The sequence below is a fragment of the Penicillium waksmanii genome, assembly GCF_028829765.1.
Source record: "Penicillium waksmanii strain IBT 27052 chromosome Unknown utg000001l:1.0-4852451.0:1.0-4856178.0, whole genome shotgun sequence".
In the NCBI taxonomy this organism is placed as follows: domain Eukaryota; kingdom Fungi; phylum Ascomycota; class Eurotiomycetes; order Eurotiales; family Aspergillaceae; genus Penicillium; species Penicillium waksmanii.
In genome coordinates, this window is record NW_026643248.1 from 4,180,090 (window position 1) to 4,194,213 (window position 14,124).

The 14,124-nt window shown below is 49.0% G+C and overlaps 5 protein-coding genes across 5 annotated transcripts; 2 read left to right on the forward strand and 3 right to left on the reverse strand.

Moving 5' to 3' along the window:
- Positions 1-281: 281 nt before the first annotated feature.
- Positions 282-4,828, reverse strand: N7481_001459 (uncharacterized protein; the record flags this gene model as incomplete). The annotated part of the gene is made up of 2 exons (XM_057260678.1): positions 282-3,775; positions 4,003-4,828. 2 exons carry the CDS (start codon positions 4,826-4,828, stop codon positions 282-284), a joined length of 4,320 nt encoding a protein of 1,439 aa, XP_057128510.1.
- Positions 4,829-4,883: 55 nt separating this feature from the next.
- Positions 4,884-6,644, reverse strand: N7481_001460 (uncharacterized protein; the record flags this gene model as incomplete). Its single annotated transcript, XM_057260679.1, has 1 exon — positions 4,884-6,644. One exon carries the CDS (start codon positions 6,642-6,644, stop codon positions 4,884-4,886), a length of 1,761 nt encoding a protein of 586 aa, XP_057128511.1.
- A 2,287-nt stretch (positions 6,645-8,931) lies between these two features.
- Positions 8,932-9,481, forward strand: N7481_001461 (uncharacterized protein; the record flags this gene model as incomplete). The annotated part of the gene is made up of 2 exons (XM_057260680.1): positions 8,932-9,031; positions 9,315-9,481. The coding sequence occupies 2 exons, from the start codon at positions 8,932-8,934 to the stop codon at positions 9,479-9,481; spliced, it is 267 nt and encodes an 88-aa protein (XP_057128512.1).
- Positions 9,482-10,426: 945 nt separating this feature from the next.
- N7481_001462 (uncharacterized protein) lies at positions 10,427-12,091 on the forward strand (the record flags this gene model as incomplete). The annotated part of the gene is made up of 1 exon (XM_057260681.1): positions 10,427-12,091. The coding sequence occupies one exon, from the start codon at positions 10,427-10,429 to the stop codon at positions 12,089-12,091; it is 1,665 nt and encodes a 554-aa protein (XP_057128513.1).
- A 391-nt stretch (positions 12,092-12,482) lies between these two features.
- On the reverse strand, positions 12,483-13,856 carry N7481_001463 (WD40 repeat domain-containing protein; the record flags this gene model as incomplete). The annotated part of the gene is made up of 2 exons (XM_057260682.1): positions 12,483-13,695; positions 13,777-13,856. The coding sequence occupies 2 exons, from the start codon at positions 13,854-13,856 to the stop codon at positions 12,483-12,485; spliced, it is 1,293 nt and encodes a 430-aa protein (XP_057128514.1).
- Positions 13,857-14,124: the final 268 nt, after the last annotated feature.

Consider the following 14,124-nt stretch of genomic DNA (forward strand, 5'->3'; position numbering starts at 1 on the left):
CGGCTGGTTCTTTGTAGTTCCTGAATGGTTCGATGGTATTGGGCGAGGGTCAAAGCGGGTTTTGAAATGATGGAATGGACGAAGCAATGATGAAAGAAGATCGGAAAGGGGAGGGGGGGTTGAAGAAGTTGAAAGTGAAAGAAAGGAAAGGGAGGAAGTTATATCTACATCGAGGGCGGCTTCCTAATCGGGTTGAAGCAAACGGCCAACAAGGCCGCAAGGCCGCAAGGCCGCAAGGCACCAATTTCCTGCCGGAAAACGATGTCCTGTTTTGGGACGGTCTATCTTCCTGTTCTTCTCAGCGATGGCCTTCCTCGCCGTCGTGGCAATTGTACACGCGACGTTTCGACCTGTTCTTCATGCTGCTGTCGTCCTCGGCCACTACCGCGACTTCTTTGACCTCTTGGACGTCCGATAGGGTTACGCCGTGGCAAGGATGAGGATCCTTCATGGCCGTTCAGGTCATGTCGAGAATAAAACTTCTTCAGTCGATCGCCATTGAATGACTCCGGTTGATGAGTCAGGTCTTGCAGCACTGTGCCATCCAGTTCACTTAGCAAATACGAACTGCTCTTGACTGCATGAATACGATAAGGTCCCAGCCAACGGAACTGCAGTTTCGTTTTCGAACTGTGGTCCATTCCGCGAATGGAATTGTGTAGGAGAACAAGATCATCCTTTTCGAATCGCTCATACCGAAGCAGATGATGTTCGTCGAAGAAGTGCGCATTTGCTTCTTTCAGGCGACGCATGCGGAGAATTGCTTCCTCGATATCCTGGTCGCGCTTCTCGAATTGGCGCGCTCTCATTGCTAGCAAATCCTTTCGATCTTGCACCTCATGCCATGGCAGCATGCTCCAGGTAGGCATTTGTAATTCAATCGGTATAATTGGATTCTTCCCATAAAGAAAGAAGAACGGGCTCATCCCAGTAGTTGCGTTGACAGTAAAACGATCCGCCATCAAAACAGAATAGAAATGTGGTCTCCATGGTCTCCTGTGTTGCCGAGTCGCATTGTCAATCGGGTAACCTTCTGTTATCTTTGAGAGTGCGTCTTTCATTGTTCGCATCGCACGCTCCACAGGACCATTAGAACCTGGATGGTATGCGGAGATTTTGACTCTCGATATTTGTTCACGTTCTAGAAAGGCTGTCAAACCTCCACGATTTTCAGGTCCCATGTCGATCACTATCTCCCGGGGAACTCCATGACGGCTAATGATGTCTTCTTTGATGAATTGAATAACGCTCTCTGATCTTGCAGAATGCAACACTCTTGCCTCTGGCCACCCGCTGACAGAATCTCTCGCCTGAATGACAACACCTTCACCATCCTCTGGGGGCATTCGAGTTGTATCAATGTACCATTTGTCAAAAAGCAACAGCGGTTGTGTGACAATGGCAGGTTCACGAAGACGATTTGGAGCTCTTGCCTGGCATAGTGAACAGGTTTTGACATATTTTGCTGCATCCTCGTATGCACGAGACCACCAATATCGATGCTTGATCAAAGCATATGTTGCCTCTCGTCCTTTATGACCAAGATCATCATGGGTGCTTTTCAACGCATATTGCTGGTCTTTCTCTTGGTCCAGAACCCTGCGGAGCAATTCGGTATTACCCTTGACACGTCGGAACAAATGACGCTCTTGGACAACAAACTTCATACACTTTCTCTTGAATGAATAGAATTCCGACAAACCCATACGATCCGGCCTGTGAAGACTGGTCAGGTATCTTGCAATTTGCTCAGATTCGGCCGAGTATCCTTCGTGCAGTACATTGGCATCAGGATTACCAGGATTCTCGACATGAATAGTAACAGGACAACAGCTGGCGTGAAGATGCAGGACTTCTGCATCAACAAAGTCATCAATATTCTGTTCTTGGTCCCTTTCACGCAGATCCTCCTTAGTTGGTGGACGACGGGACAAAGCATCCGCAGCACCATTACTAGTGCCAGGAACATGTTTCACATCGAAATCGAAAAGCTGAATCCACGCTATCCAGCGAGTGACCAGGGCGCCAGGGAGGTCTGTTGCCGTACGGTTCAATTGTGCAACCAACGTATTGGCATCGGTTTCCAAGACAAAGTGCACTCCGTACAGCCAATGGCGGAACTTCTTGAATGCCTTCAAAACGGCACGGCATTCCAATTTTCCCGCATCATATTTTGATTCAGCATCTGACCAAACGCCTGATTCATATCGTGCCGGCTTACGGACACCATTTCGAACCTGCATGAGTACTCCGCCCCATCCTTTTATAGAAGCATCTGCAGCAACAATCATAAGGAAAGGATGAAAGTCATAATCGATAGGCAGCACTGAGGGAAATTCTGAAAGACGTAGCTTTATCTCCTTAAAAGCCACCTGATGTGCCTCCATCCACACAAAATGGGCATTCTTGCGTAGTATCTCATAGAGAGGCTTCATAATGATCTGGAATTTCTCAATCAGGATGCGGAAGTAGACGGCGAGACCAACAAACGAGCGGAGTTCATCCTTGGATAGCGGAGTAGGCCACTGTGCAACCTTTGCTACTTTCGCTTCATTAGGTCTCCGGCCGTTAATGTCACAAACCCATCCAACGACTTCGATTCCTTTCATCATGAACTGAGACTTTTCGGCCGAGATAACCGCTCCGGCCAATTCCAGAAGATACAGCGCTTCATCGAGATTCTGAATGTGCTCAAGGACATATTGGCGAATCCCTTCTTCCATAAACTCTTCATTGTACGTTGTTCGTGGGCCCTTAACCGCAACATCGTCAAGAAATGAACGCGCCTTTGTGCCGAAAATGCTATGCAAAATGACAGAGATCACTCGTTGAAACTGCGCAACTGAATTCGCTGCGCCTTGGAGAATTGTAGTTTGACGAAGTAGGCCAAGGGGAGTTTGAATAGCCGTCATATCTCGGTCATCCTTGTGTAACTCTATCTGGTCATACCCAGAGAAGAGGTCAACCAAAGATGCTATTGCCATTCCTGCAAATTCCTCTGCAAATTCATCTGCTATCGGGGGCATGTTGGCATCTCGCTTGGTCACTTTGTTGATTAACATAGCTGCATTGACCATTCGATATTTGCCAGTTTGTTTCTTGCCGACAAGAAACCATGGGTTTCGATATGGGCCATCGCAAGGTTCGAGAACACCTTTTCGTAGTCGATCACGCAGCATTTTGATAACCGTGGTATTCAGGGCATGAGGAATCTTGAATCCTGGGTGTTGCCACGCTTCATGAGGAACAGTCTTAATGCGTTGCGGAGGCATTACTTCATTGCGTATTCTCTGAACATGCTCCCATTCCCAGGCTAGTACCCCTTCTCTTTTGAACAGGAGTTCTCGAAAAAGTGCTCTTTCACGCGGTAGCAATTCCTTTCCCACCAACAGGGTTATTTCTCGTTCAGGGGTAAGGCGAGCTCCCCTTGCAATTACAGAGATACGAGGCTTCAGCAAATGATCGAATTCTGTTCGAATATCCGATGCGCGGTACTGTGTATGGTATTTCTTGAGACATTCATGCTGCCAATCAGGATGACCAACCGGGATCGTTCCATCAGAATCAGTCGAGTTCACGGGTTGAACCTTATCTGCTTTTCTTTTGTAGAGCGTATTGACTTGCGCTTGGTGATAAAACTGGTAATCAGGACGATTATTCCATGGCAATTGTATATCAGACATATCGTCGAGAGAGAAGGCTGTGCGATATTCCTGCTCAACCATTTGGTCGCGAGCGACGCACAAAGGTTGGGCATAACGGGGAGATGGTTTTCCTGCAGGAAAACTCCGGAGCGGCAGCGTATAGAATTCATCATGATTCACATATTTTTGTAGGGTTTTGTTATTTTCAATTGTTTTTGGTTGGGAATTGTCGCTTTTCTGAGAACGCAGGGGATAACGAGAATAGGATATGATAGATTCGGAAGGCGGTGATTTGCGGCGGAGGATCAAAGCCTCGGTGTGCAGCACCGGAACAGGGGATGACACGACGCCTACATACCCTGCTCGTCGTTTAAAGAAGAGAAATCCTGAGGCCACAGCTGGTTTTCGAAGATAGACCCGCTGTCACTAGGACGATATGCAACAAACGAAGCTTGCTGCGTGCGGCTTTCGTCAAAAATGGTGCACATAACGCGGCCGTCTGCCATTTCCTCAGTTCGCAACCCCGCATTTTTCGCCCACAATCGACCGAGAAGCAAATCATTAGTGGTATGGTCTGTCACCATTGTATGAGAATTAACCGTGACACCGCTGATAGTAATTGGTAGGTGCTCAAGACATGCTGAAACGCTGATTCCACGACCTCCGTCCACTGGGGTAAGTTGAAGATGTGGTTTGAGTCTCATATCTGGTAGAACATTCATGCGCTTGATCACCTTGCGATGAATAATATTGACTGCGCTTCCTGTATCGATCAAGGCTTTGACAATCTGGTCACCAATAACTGTTGTTGCATACATGAAACCTCGCGTGTATTCCTGGCGAGACTTCATAGGAGCATCGGTAACTTGCGCAGCTTGGAAGCTGACCGAAGAACTAGCAGCCTGTGGAATCGAAACGCTATGATCAGGTCCGAACGACATAAAATGAGAGAGAGCTGTTTTCTGGACATCCTGGACTTGGGCATCGACGCATTGAGAGATCTCCGCGACAGCGGCATTGATGGGCACCTGGTTAATGACCTCGGTGAGCTTCTGACTTATGGCATCAGTGCTAATATCCTTTCCGACTCCTGCTCGAATACGAGGCGCAGCACCAAGCAGTTCACCAATAGAGATCGTAACGCTAGTTTCCCAAACCTTCCGCAGTATCAGATCGGTGATCATAGACCTTTTTTCAGCAACGGCAGGATCCTGTGGTCCTCTGACACGACGCGGAACGTCATTGGGAGATAGGTTTCCGGCCGGAAAACCTTGCAGCGTTTGTTCCTGAGAAGCTTCCCTGGGTATCATCTGGTACATGCATTGGTTCAGCCTCACCCTCATTAGCATCATCAATGCGTGGTTGAAAGCGACCTTGCTGAGCATTTCGGGTGCGCGCATAATCAGACGCTCGCTGTTTTCCTTTCCTGACACGACCATCCTGGACCTGACCTCCGATAGCATTAACTGGACCTGCCCAATATTCCTCTCCATATTCTTCCTCATCCTCTGACAGCTTTTCCCATGCAGGCTGAGACCCAAGAAGAGACGCAGCAATATATCGCACTGGGGCCGAGTAGTATTCATTGCTTCCTGGAATACTATTGAGAGACGCACCTAGGAACTGTGCTGGTGCTGAAGGTATTGATTGGACATGGTTACTTCCAGACTGCGGTACGTTTTGACTTGCCCATGCAGCATATTGTTCCGGAATCAAGTCCTTTCTCAGAACACCCATTCGCAGCCTTAGTTCAGGACCAGGATGAGCCTTAGTTCCTAGGGTTGTTCTCCCTGTGGCGGCATTGCGGTGAATCATTCCCTTTGCTTCAAAGTCCCGGATGGCGTCGCATTGTTCAGGCGTACTGTTGTGTGGACCTCCACATGTCCAGCATTCCCTAGGAGGATTGACTCCCATGCCATTCGACGGTACTCCTCGGTTTTGTTCATACAAAGGGTTATTCCGGCGATCAGTCCTAGCATCCAGTTTCAACGCAAGCGCTTCCAGCTTCCGAGCCACATCATCAATTGCTCTCGATGTATGGTCCTCAGTCTGTCGATCATTAGCCATCGCAACAGGAATCGGTTGAACAGTAGGAGCAGAAGGAGCAGGACGCAGGGGTGCCAAAGATAACTGTCTCTCGTCTGACGACATATTCTTGACTTCTTTCCTTTCAACCTTTCGATAAACATCGGCTTCAACACGCAGGTTTGTCTGAACTTGCTTGTATGCCTCATCATAAGATATCTCATCGCTACGGGAACGCGCTTTCAGTGCATGACGCTTCAAGATCTTCGCTTGCCATTTCTCAGGAAGACCTTTGATCAGCAGATCAGCTCGTTCACCATCGCTTAGACGACCAAGCAAGAATACCTCTGTAGAAACCTCATGAAATTCGCTCAGATAGCGCCTGATTTCATCGTTTGTCGATCGATCACCATTTGCAAGCTTGTTAAGATACCGCTTGTTGTATCTCAATTGTTCATCGTCCCAATCATGATAGTGGTCCAGGAAGTCCTCACGGAACGTCTGCCAATCTCTCACTTTCCATGCATCCTGACTTTCAACCCAGACACGTGGCGGTCTTTCACAATATTGAGGAAGAAGGTCCATGATCGCAGCATGTTGAACAATGCCACTCCGTCGGCAGGTATCCTCCAATTTCCTCAGGAACTCAGACGCGTTGGTCTCATCGAAAGTAGGAGCTCCCTGAGATCCTGGGGCCGGCATAGCGCTGTATATCATCTGGTATATTGGCTGTGGAGGCGGAACAGCATAATACTGAGTGGGCGGTACAGGGTCTCGCAAAGGCATGGTTGGCGGAGGAGGCGGAGGAGGTCTCGCAGCAGATTCAGGACTTGCAGGACGAGAGGGTTCGCCAATAGTCGATCCCGAAGCTTCAGGCAGAGGTTCACGAAACTGAGTGAATTGTTCCGCGGCGGTAATGGGTGCAGCCATATCGCCAGGAAGTTCACTATCGTTTCCACCGTCGTTGATAGCCATGGTTTCGGGGGATTGTTTTCCTGCAGGAAAAAGAGGTACAGAAGAACAAGAAGAACAAACAGATATAGTATCAGAAAACGGCTCAGTCTGATAGGATAATTCCGAAGCAGAAACAGAAACAGATGAAGATAAAGACAAAGAAGGGGAAACAGAACGGGGAATAGGAGCCTCAGTACTCCGTGACAATAACGATAACGATGATTCTGTTGACGATGACTGCTGTTCTGACAGCAATCCTGTTAATAATACCTCAGATGAAACTGACTCTCCGCCCCCTGACGAGGAGTCACGCGCAGTTCCTAATAAATAACGTAACGCAAAAGATAACAAAATATTGTATAGCGCCGAATGCCAGACATAGCCAATGCCAGGACATCTGCGAACCGCTATCTCATGTAGTTGACTCGGTGTCATTCGTAAAATTCCTTCTAGTGTCGTGGCATCTCCAGTGTGCCAATCAGCGAGCGTCGATCGTAAAAACTGTGCATACTCAGGGGAAGGGGATACTCCGATATCCTCTTCAGCCGACATTTCGAACATATGATAGGCTGATGCCACCCAGGATCAAGCCGCTCTTCACTCTTTGTGATATGTTCGATCGCCGTCGTATTTTCTCAGGGTCAAACGCAGTGCCCACTCTCACAACGGTATTGTTCTTGCTTTCAGCCACCCTTTGTTAATCGAGCCTTCCCGGGGACGCCATATGTAAGATGGGAATGCTCGCTGTGGCAGTCTGCGTTGGCAGACGGGTCGATCGCAAGAGGACAACACCACCACACTCGAAGAGTGCCGGAGAGAGAGAGAAGTAGACAGTGCGTGACGCTATAGAGATGCGACTAATAAGACATTCGAGTCTTCATGGACATGCGATATACCGATACCGTAACCTCAGCCTCAGTAACCTCCGCAGGAAGAATAATTCATAAGGGGGAACACACATGTTGTTATTGATACTATCGAACGAACGCTACTTATTCTTCCGAAACGATATGGCTGCCTTGTTACTAAGGCCCCAATCACCTGACTATGGGATACCGGTGTTGAGAGCGGAATTCCCCATTACAATACATATATTAAATAATGTAAATTTCTAATGAGCTTAAGCTCCGGCGATTCTTTTGAGCCTATTTTGATTCTGTTCAAGCCTGTAACCACTGTAATAAAATAAACGATCGATGTTTTCGAACAGGTGTACCTAATTTACTCAGTGTCAAATATATATTTCTTTCGGAATATCACCAACGAGTTGATATTTCTGAATTGCTACATTACCACTACGTACAGTCGATTAAAAACAGATATATACAAAGCTTTTGAGGTCATCGAATAATGAATACAATCTCAATTCATAATAATTCACAGAGTATCACGCAAGATAACGAGTACACTTGTTATAACCATACCATTCAGATTTCATGTATAGAATCCGGTTTTATCAGCAGCACAATTGTCACCTGATCGTCTAGAACAGGTTAAATTAGCGAAATTTATGCTCGTGCCGATAATATGCGGATACCGATAATAAAACATTATCGGTATCGTACGATATGCCGCAGCCTAACCTCATGTGATGATTTCACCGACATTACGGAGAGCCTCTTCCTCCTACAACTGCCTCACAAGAGTCAGTTGCTTGCCTCTGCAGGTATATCGTCATCTCTCACGCAGTCAGGTCTAGCTTTTGTGTTTCACGTCCTTTTCTACGGCAACAGCACCGATAGGCCTTGACTATATCGCTCTCCACCATGACGTTCAGCCATTCTAGCAGTGCCACTCCTGCCCCGCTCGACTCCGCTTGGCCGCCGGCCCACATTTGGGAAACCATGGGTGCGGCAGACCGTGCCAGCTGGTTCCCTGAATCCCTGCTCACATACGAGGCGCTTCCAACCCGTTCATAGTCCTGTCTGATCTCCCTCGGTCGCTTCAGTCGGTTTGCGATTTTCTGCTACCTTCACTGGCAGGATTTCTTTGGCTGCTTCGTGTCTCAATTGATACCTCTTTACTTGTTTTCGGTCCACCTTCCATTACGTCTGATGCTCACCCTTCCAAGGAAGACTCATCCTAGATCATATTCCAGCCGGTGTTGCACATAGCACAGACACCCGTGCCGGTCGTTCAGGCTTCGAAAATCGACATTGGCATGTTCTCCACGTCATCGTCAGCATGGAACATAGACCGGTGCTGTCGCGTGCGTTTGACGTGGCCTAAAAGGCGTATATACAGAACACCATTTATTTGGCCTTGATAATACTGGTTAAACACATCTTTGTGTTCCTATCCAAAACCCATGGCTGCGACATCCAGCGAACAAGCCTGGGTAGCCCAATCCAGAACACCTCCTACGCTTGTGACGACTACCTTCGCTACAGTCGAGAGGAATCAACTGGGTGGGCGCTAATCAATACCTAAATCAGAAGCGTTAGCTTCATCCGATGACGATAGTGGTCACGCGCCGCTGACAGAAGCTATTACTGCGCCTGAAAATAAGCCAAAGCATCGGGCCCCATGGCTGACTGACCCATCACTTGCAGCCGAGCGAAAACATTTTCTGTCTGACGACCCGGTCACTTCTGATTTCTCTTCAAGCCCCTTTACCATCGCAAACACAATGGATCTCCAAGAGCGAACCCTCAGCAACAAGATCTCATGCCATCGAAATCGCATAACAAGACGCGGACGAAGCTGAAGCTGCTGCTGCCGCAGCAAAAGACGAGGAGGATTCTACACGCGCGACGTCCAGCAAAACACCCGCACGAGTTGACAAGGCCAATCAAAAACCCTCCGTGTCATTCGCCGCAGACCCTGCTACGCCTAAACCCGCACCAGCCAAAGGCTAAACTGGTCGCGTCACCATCGCAACTATCAAACAAGCCATCCAAGAAGCAACCTCCACATCCCTCCAACAATCTCTCCGTGGCCTGCCGCTCTCAGGAAAACTCTTCTTCGCCGCGCTCCTATCCCGCGTGCGAGCACTGGTATCACCGAGTCAACATTCGGCGATGTCCTCGACGAAGCACGCCGCATTGCGGACGCGGCCGTGGCCATGGCCGGTGCAGCGGGTGCAGGCGTGAAGGATTTCCTTATTGGCAGTGGGGAGCCGGGGTTCGTGTGCGAGCTTTGGGGTTTGCGGCTATGGAGTTGATGAATTCGGGCGTTTTGGCTTTGGAGCAGGGGGCGGATTCGAAGATTTTGCTTGGTGGGTCGACGATTCCAACTCGTCGTGATCGGAGTACTAAGATTCGGTTGAGGGTTGCGGCGTAGGATGTTAGGTCTGCTTTTCGGGAGGATGGGGAGGCTAAGGGGTTTGGGTTGGGGATTGAGTAGTGAGTTCCAATTGTGGGTGGGTGGACTGTGTATGAACAATTGTGATATTTTTGTGGGAGTGATCCTCGTGGTACATTATGGGAGTTTTGTTCGTGTTGGTAGTTATTCTACTTTTGTTTTCGTGTTGCCGCCACCGGCATGAGGGCTGTGGTGGTTAATTGCATACTGTGATACCCTTATTCAGAAGGATCCTAGACAGGATACTAAGTAGGTGCGTACCTAAGTAGCTACTAGTAGATGTGTATGTGTATTGCTGATCCAGTGGATTGACAACTTCTTTTGAAAATTGTATATAGTACTTGTACATGCGTTATAACAGTCACCTCAGGCGGCATACGGAGATGCCTTAAGCCTAAGGCTGACCCACACGCTGCGCGTGTGGGTCAGCCGGGGGTCAACGAAATTCTGCTCTCAACAATCACAGTATTGCTATTTCGACCACCAACACCACCACCACGATGCCTAGTCAATATAATGCAATTGAAATGCGTATCCAAACTGCTTGTTCGGCTGCTAGGGTTGCAAAAAAACCCAATATCGCTGCGTTAGCGCGTGAATACGACGTTCCAATGCAGCGACTTCGGGCACGCTACCTTGGTCGCGCATCTCGCAGCACACGCCATATGGCCTATAAGCGACTAAATGACGATCAAGAAGCGTCATTAGTAGGCTGGATTCGGCGCCTTGATAACCTACATATTCCACCTACGGCTGGAATGGTGGTTGTGAGTGCAAATGCGTTACTACGCAGGGATAACCCCGCCGCACGTCCGCTTGGCAAAGACTGGGTATATGAATTCGTCAACGTCCGCTTGCCAAATGACCTCAATTGGGTTCATCAAAAGCCTGCAGATCAAAATCGAATTACTGGGGAGGATATAGGTGTTTTGACTGTGTGGTATGAACGCCTGGAGCCTTTTATCAAGCGTATTCCAGCAAAGCATGTGTATAATTTTGATGAAACTGGCTTTACCCTTGGCCAAGGCCGGCCACAAAACGTTATTTCAGCCAATCCAAAACGAACGCGAACCCATTCATTTGAACGAGGCCAGTTATTAACTGGAATCGAATGTATTGCGGCTGATGGTTGGAAGATGGAACCCTATTTTGTGGCACCAGGGTCAGTTCATTTGATGCGGTGGTATGAAGGTGGTAAACTTTCAGAAGCTACTAGGATCGCAGTTTCGGAAACTGGATATTCAAATGACCTATTAGCACTCGATTGGCTGGACTTTTTCCACCTTAATACTAAGGATCGCCTACCAAAAAAGAGAATACAGCCCAGGCTTCTGATCATGGATGGGCATCGCAGCCATCTAACCTACGAGTTTTTGGATCGATGTGACTTCTACAACATTATTCCATATTGTTGTCCAGCTCATACAACCCATATTATTCAACCACTTGATGGGTCTCCATTCCGTGCTTTGAAACAGGCATATCGGACCAAGAATAACCAGATTACTCAATGGGGTGGAGATGCACGCGATATTGGTGTTTTTTTTGAGGAAATTACACAAATTCGTGAGGATGCATTGCAACCACGTACTATTCGTAACGCATTTGCTACACGTGGTATACTACCCTATAATCCAGACCTGATTATCAAGCCTTTAGTGGAAGCGCAAACCCCTGAGCCAGAGCTTCAGATATTTGATGGCGACGAAACACCACAACTACAGGTTGCATCTAGTATTCCAAGCTCGCCACCTAAGTCATCAGCTGATGCACGTCGAACATGCGATAAAGTGAAGGGTTTACTTGACCGTGACGACGTCCCAGCCGATATACGCCGCCAAATGCAACGTGTGGCAAAATCGCAGGTTCAGTTAACTGAGGATATTGGTCTCTTATACGACACATTAGAGAACCGATTACCTAAAAAACCTACAATTGCACGCAAATCCCAAAAGCAATTAGGCAAATTTGGTGCCCTGACTACCAAAGATGCTATTCGTTTTGCAAATGATCGAAAAACTAAGGATGAACGAAAGGAATACAATGCGGCTGTCCGAAACCAGGCACCTTTAGGCACTCCTGCTACGCCTACACCAATTACTTTTGGACAAAAGTACCCGGATTATATACCGATAAACGTCATAGATGACCCCTTTCCATGTTAAAATACAATATTTATGGTGGTGGTGGTGGTAGTAGCTAGAATAGCAATTTCATGATTGTTGAGGGCAGAATTTCGTTGACCCCCGGCTGACCCACTCCCTCCGGGAGTGGGTCAGCCTTAGGCTTAAGGCATCTCCGTATGCCACCTGAGGTGACTGTTAATTCTTTTGATCCACTTTCCAGTAAACGATTCCGCAATGCCCCGGACTGAATCCCCCAGGAAAATTTACAAACCCCGCTAAACTCCACATAGTGCCGTATAGGAAAGGACATGACGAAATGAGACCAAGCAGGCAGGTAGGTAGGGAGGAAGGAAGGGTATTAAAGGAGACTCGACTCTGAATAAAAAATGCGTCTATAGGAGACTCGCGCCAAGCATAGCACCATCTCTCCCTAATACCGGGTTCGACCTAAAATAGGAGGCCAGGCGACAGGGTGAGTCTCAGCTGTGGCATTTTCATCCTGCTTCCACACCTTAATAGCCTTATCCGCCTCGCCGGTGATGAGACGAAGACCGGTCTTATCGAATGTCGACGCCATGATACCCGCCTCAGCATCGAGGGAACCAGGTTGGGCCATTGTATGGATAGATTGGAATTGGTGACCAGTCTTCCAGTCCCAGAAGCCCATGGAGCCATTATCACCACCGGAGAACATGACATTTTCATCATTGACCGCCAGCGAGTTGATGACGGCGTTTTGGCCGTCGAAGTTCTGTATGAACGCTCCTTCGGGACACTTCCACTGCTTGATACTACCGGTGCTGGCACTGGCGAAGGTGAATTCAGTCGGGTGGGTCGCAAGCGCACGAACACCCTTCTTGTGGTGCGTCAATACGCCCATCGATTTTCCAGCTGCAAGATCCCACAACCGCACCGTCGTATCCAGAGAGCCGGAAATGATCTGCGGATCCGCTTCCTGACACTTGATATCCGCGACCGTGCCCTTGTGGCCCGCCAGAACGTGGACGTTACTTCGAGTACGCATGTCCCAGACACGGCACACGCCGTCCCGACCACCCGTCACGAGCAGGTCGAGATTCGGGTGCAAAGCAAGCGTGTAAACACCACTCAAATGGCCGTGGTAGTGGCGGATAACCTTGTTTGTCTCCAAATCCCAACATTTCACCATTTTATCCTCTCCGCACGAAAACAGATACGGGTGTCGCGGCGACACCGCCAGTCCGCGCACCGTCGAGATATGGCCCGTCAGCGTGAGTCGGAGGTTTCCAGTCGCCATATTCCAGATTTTGATCGTGCGATCGCCTGCTCCACTTGCGAACCATTGGCTATTCGGCTCGACCGCCAGTGCCCGCACCCAGCCCAGATGGCCGGAAATCACGCGCATCAGTTTCCACGGCGCGTGCCAATCTGGCGGTTGTTGCTTGGTTGCTGAGGGTCTGGCGATCAGACTCTTTGGCTGATACTCGCTGCCTCCTGCTAGACCGTCGCCTTCTGCTCCGGGCGCTGGTCGCTTGACGAGTGGCATTAATGCTTTGCTCTTGTCTCCGGAGCCTTGGGCTTGCTGCGCAGATTGGATCTTGGGACACTTGCTGCGGCTGCTTGCTGCGGCTGCTTGCTTCGCGGCGAGGACTGGGGGGGAATTCCTTCACGTGCTCGTATTCTGCCTTTCGTCGGTAGGAGACGCCGATCGAACCGTCTGTCGTGGTGGTGTGACCATTAGGTACTCTGAGCCGAAGAGGTCGGCGGCTCTCTTTGCGGAGGCACGGACAGCCTCTTCGGCTGACTGGGAGGGTGCGAAGTCCATAATGTGCGAGGGATTAGTGGGGAGGTCGGTGAAGGAAGAGCTTAAGACGGTTCTGGCGCGATAACTCCTAGGTTTCTTGCGCGACGTGAAAACCCTGCGCCGGGTCGCGAGTCAAGTTTGGTGGTGTGGTGAACTCAGCGCATCTAGGAGCTCTAATTTCAGATGAGGATTCGAAGAGTAGAGAGGAGGTTGGGTTGCAGAGTAAGGATGGGAAATTCTCTCGCGATCGGGCTGGACTCTTCCAGTTTGAATAGCACCTTCGTTGGTT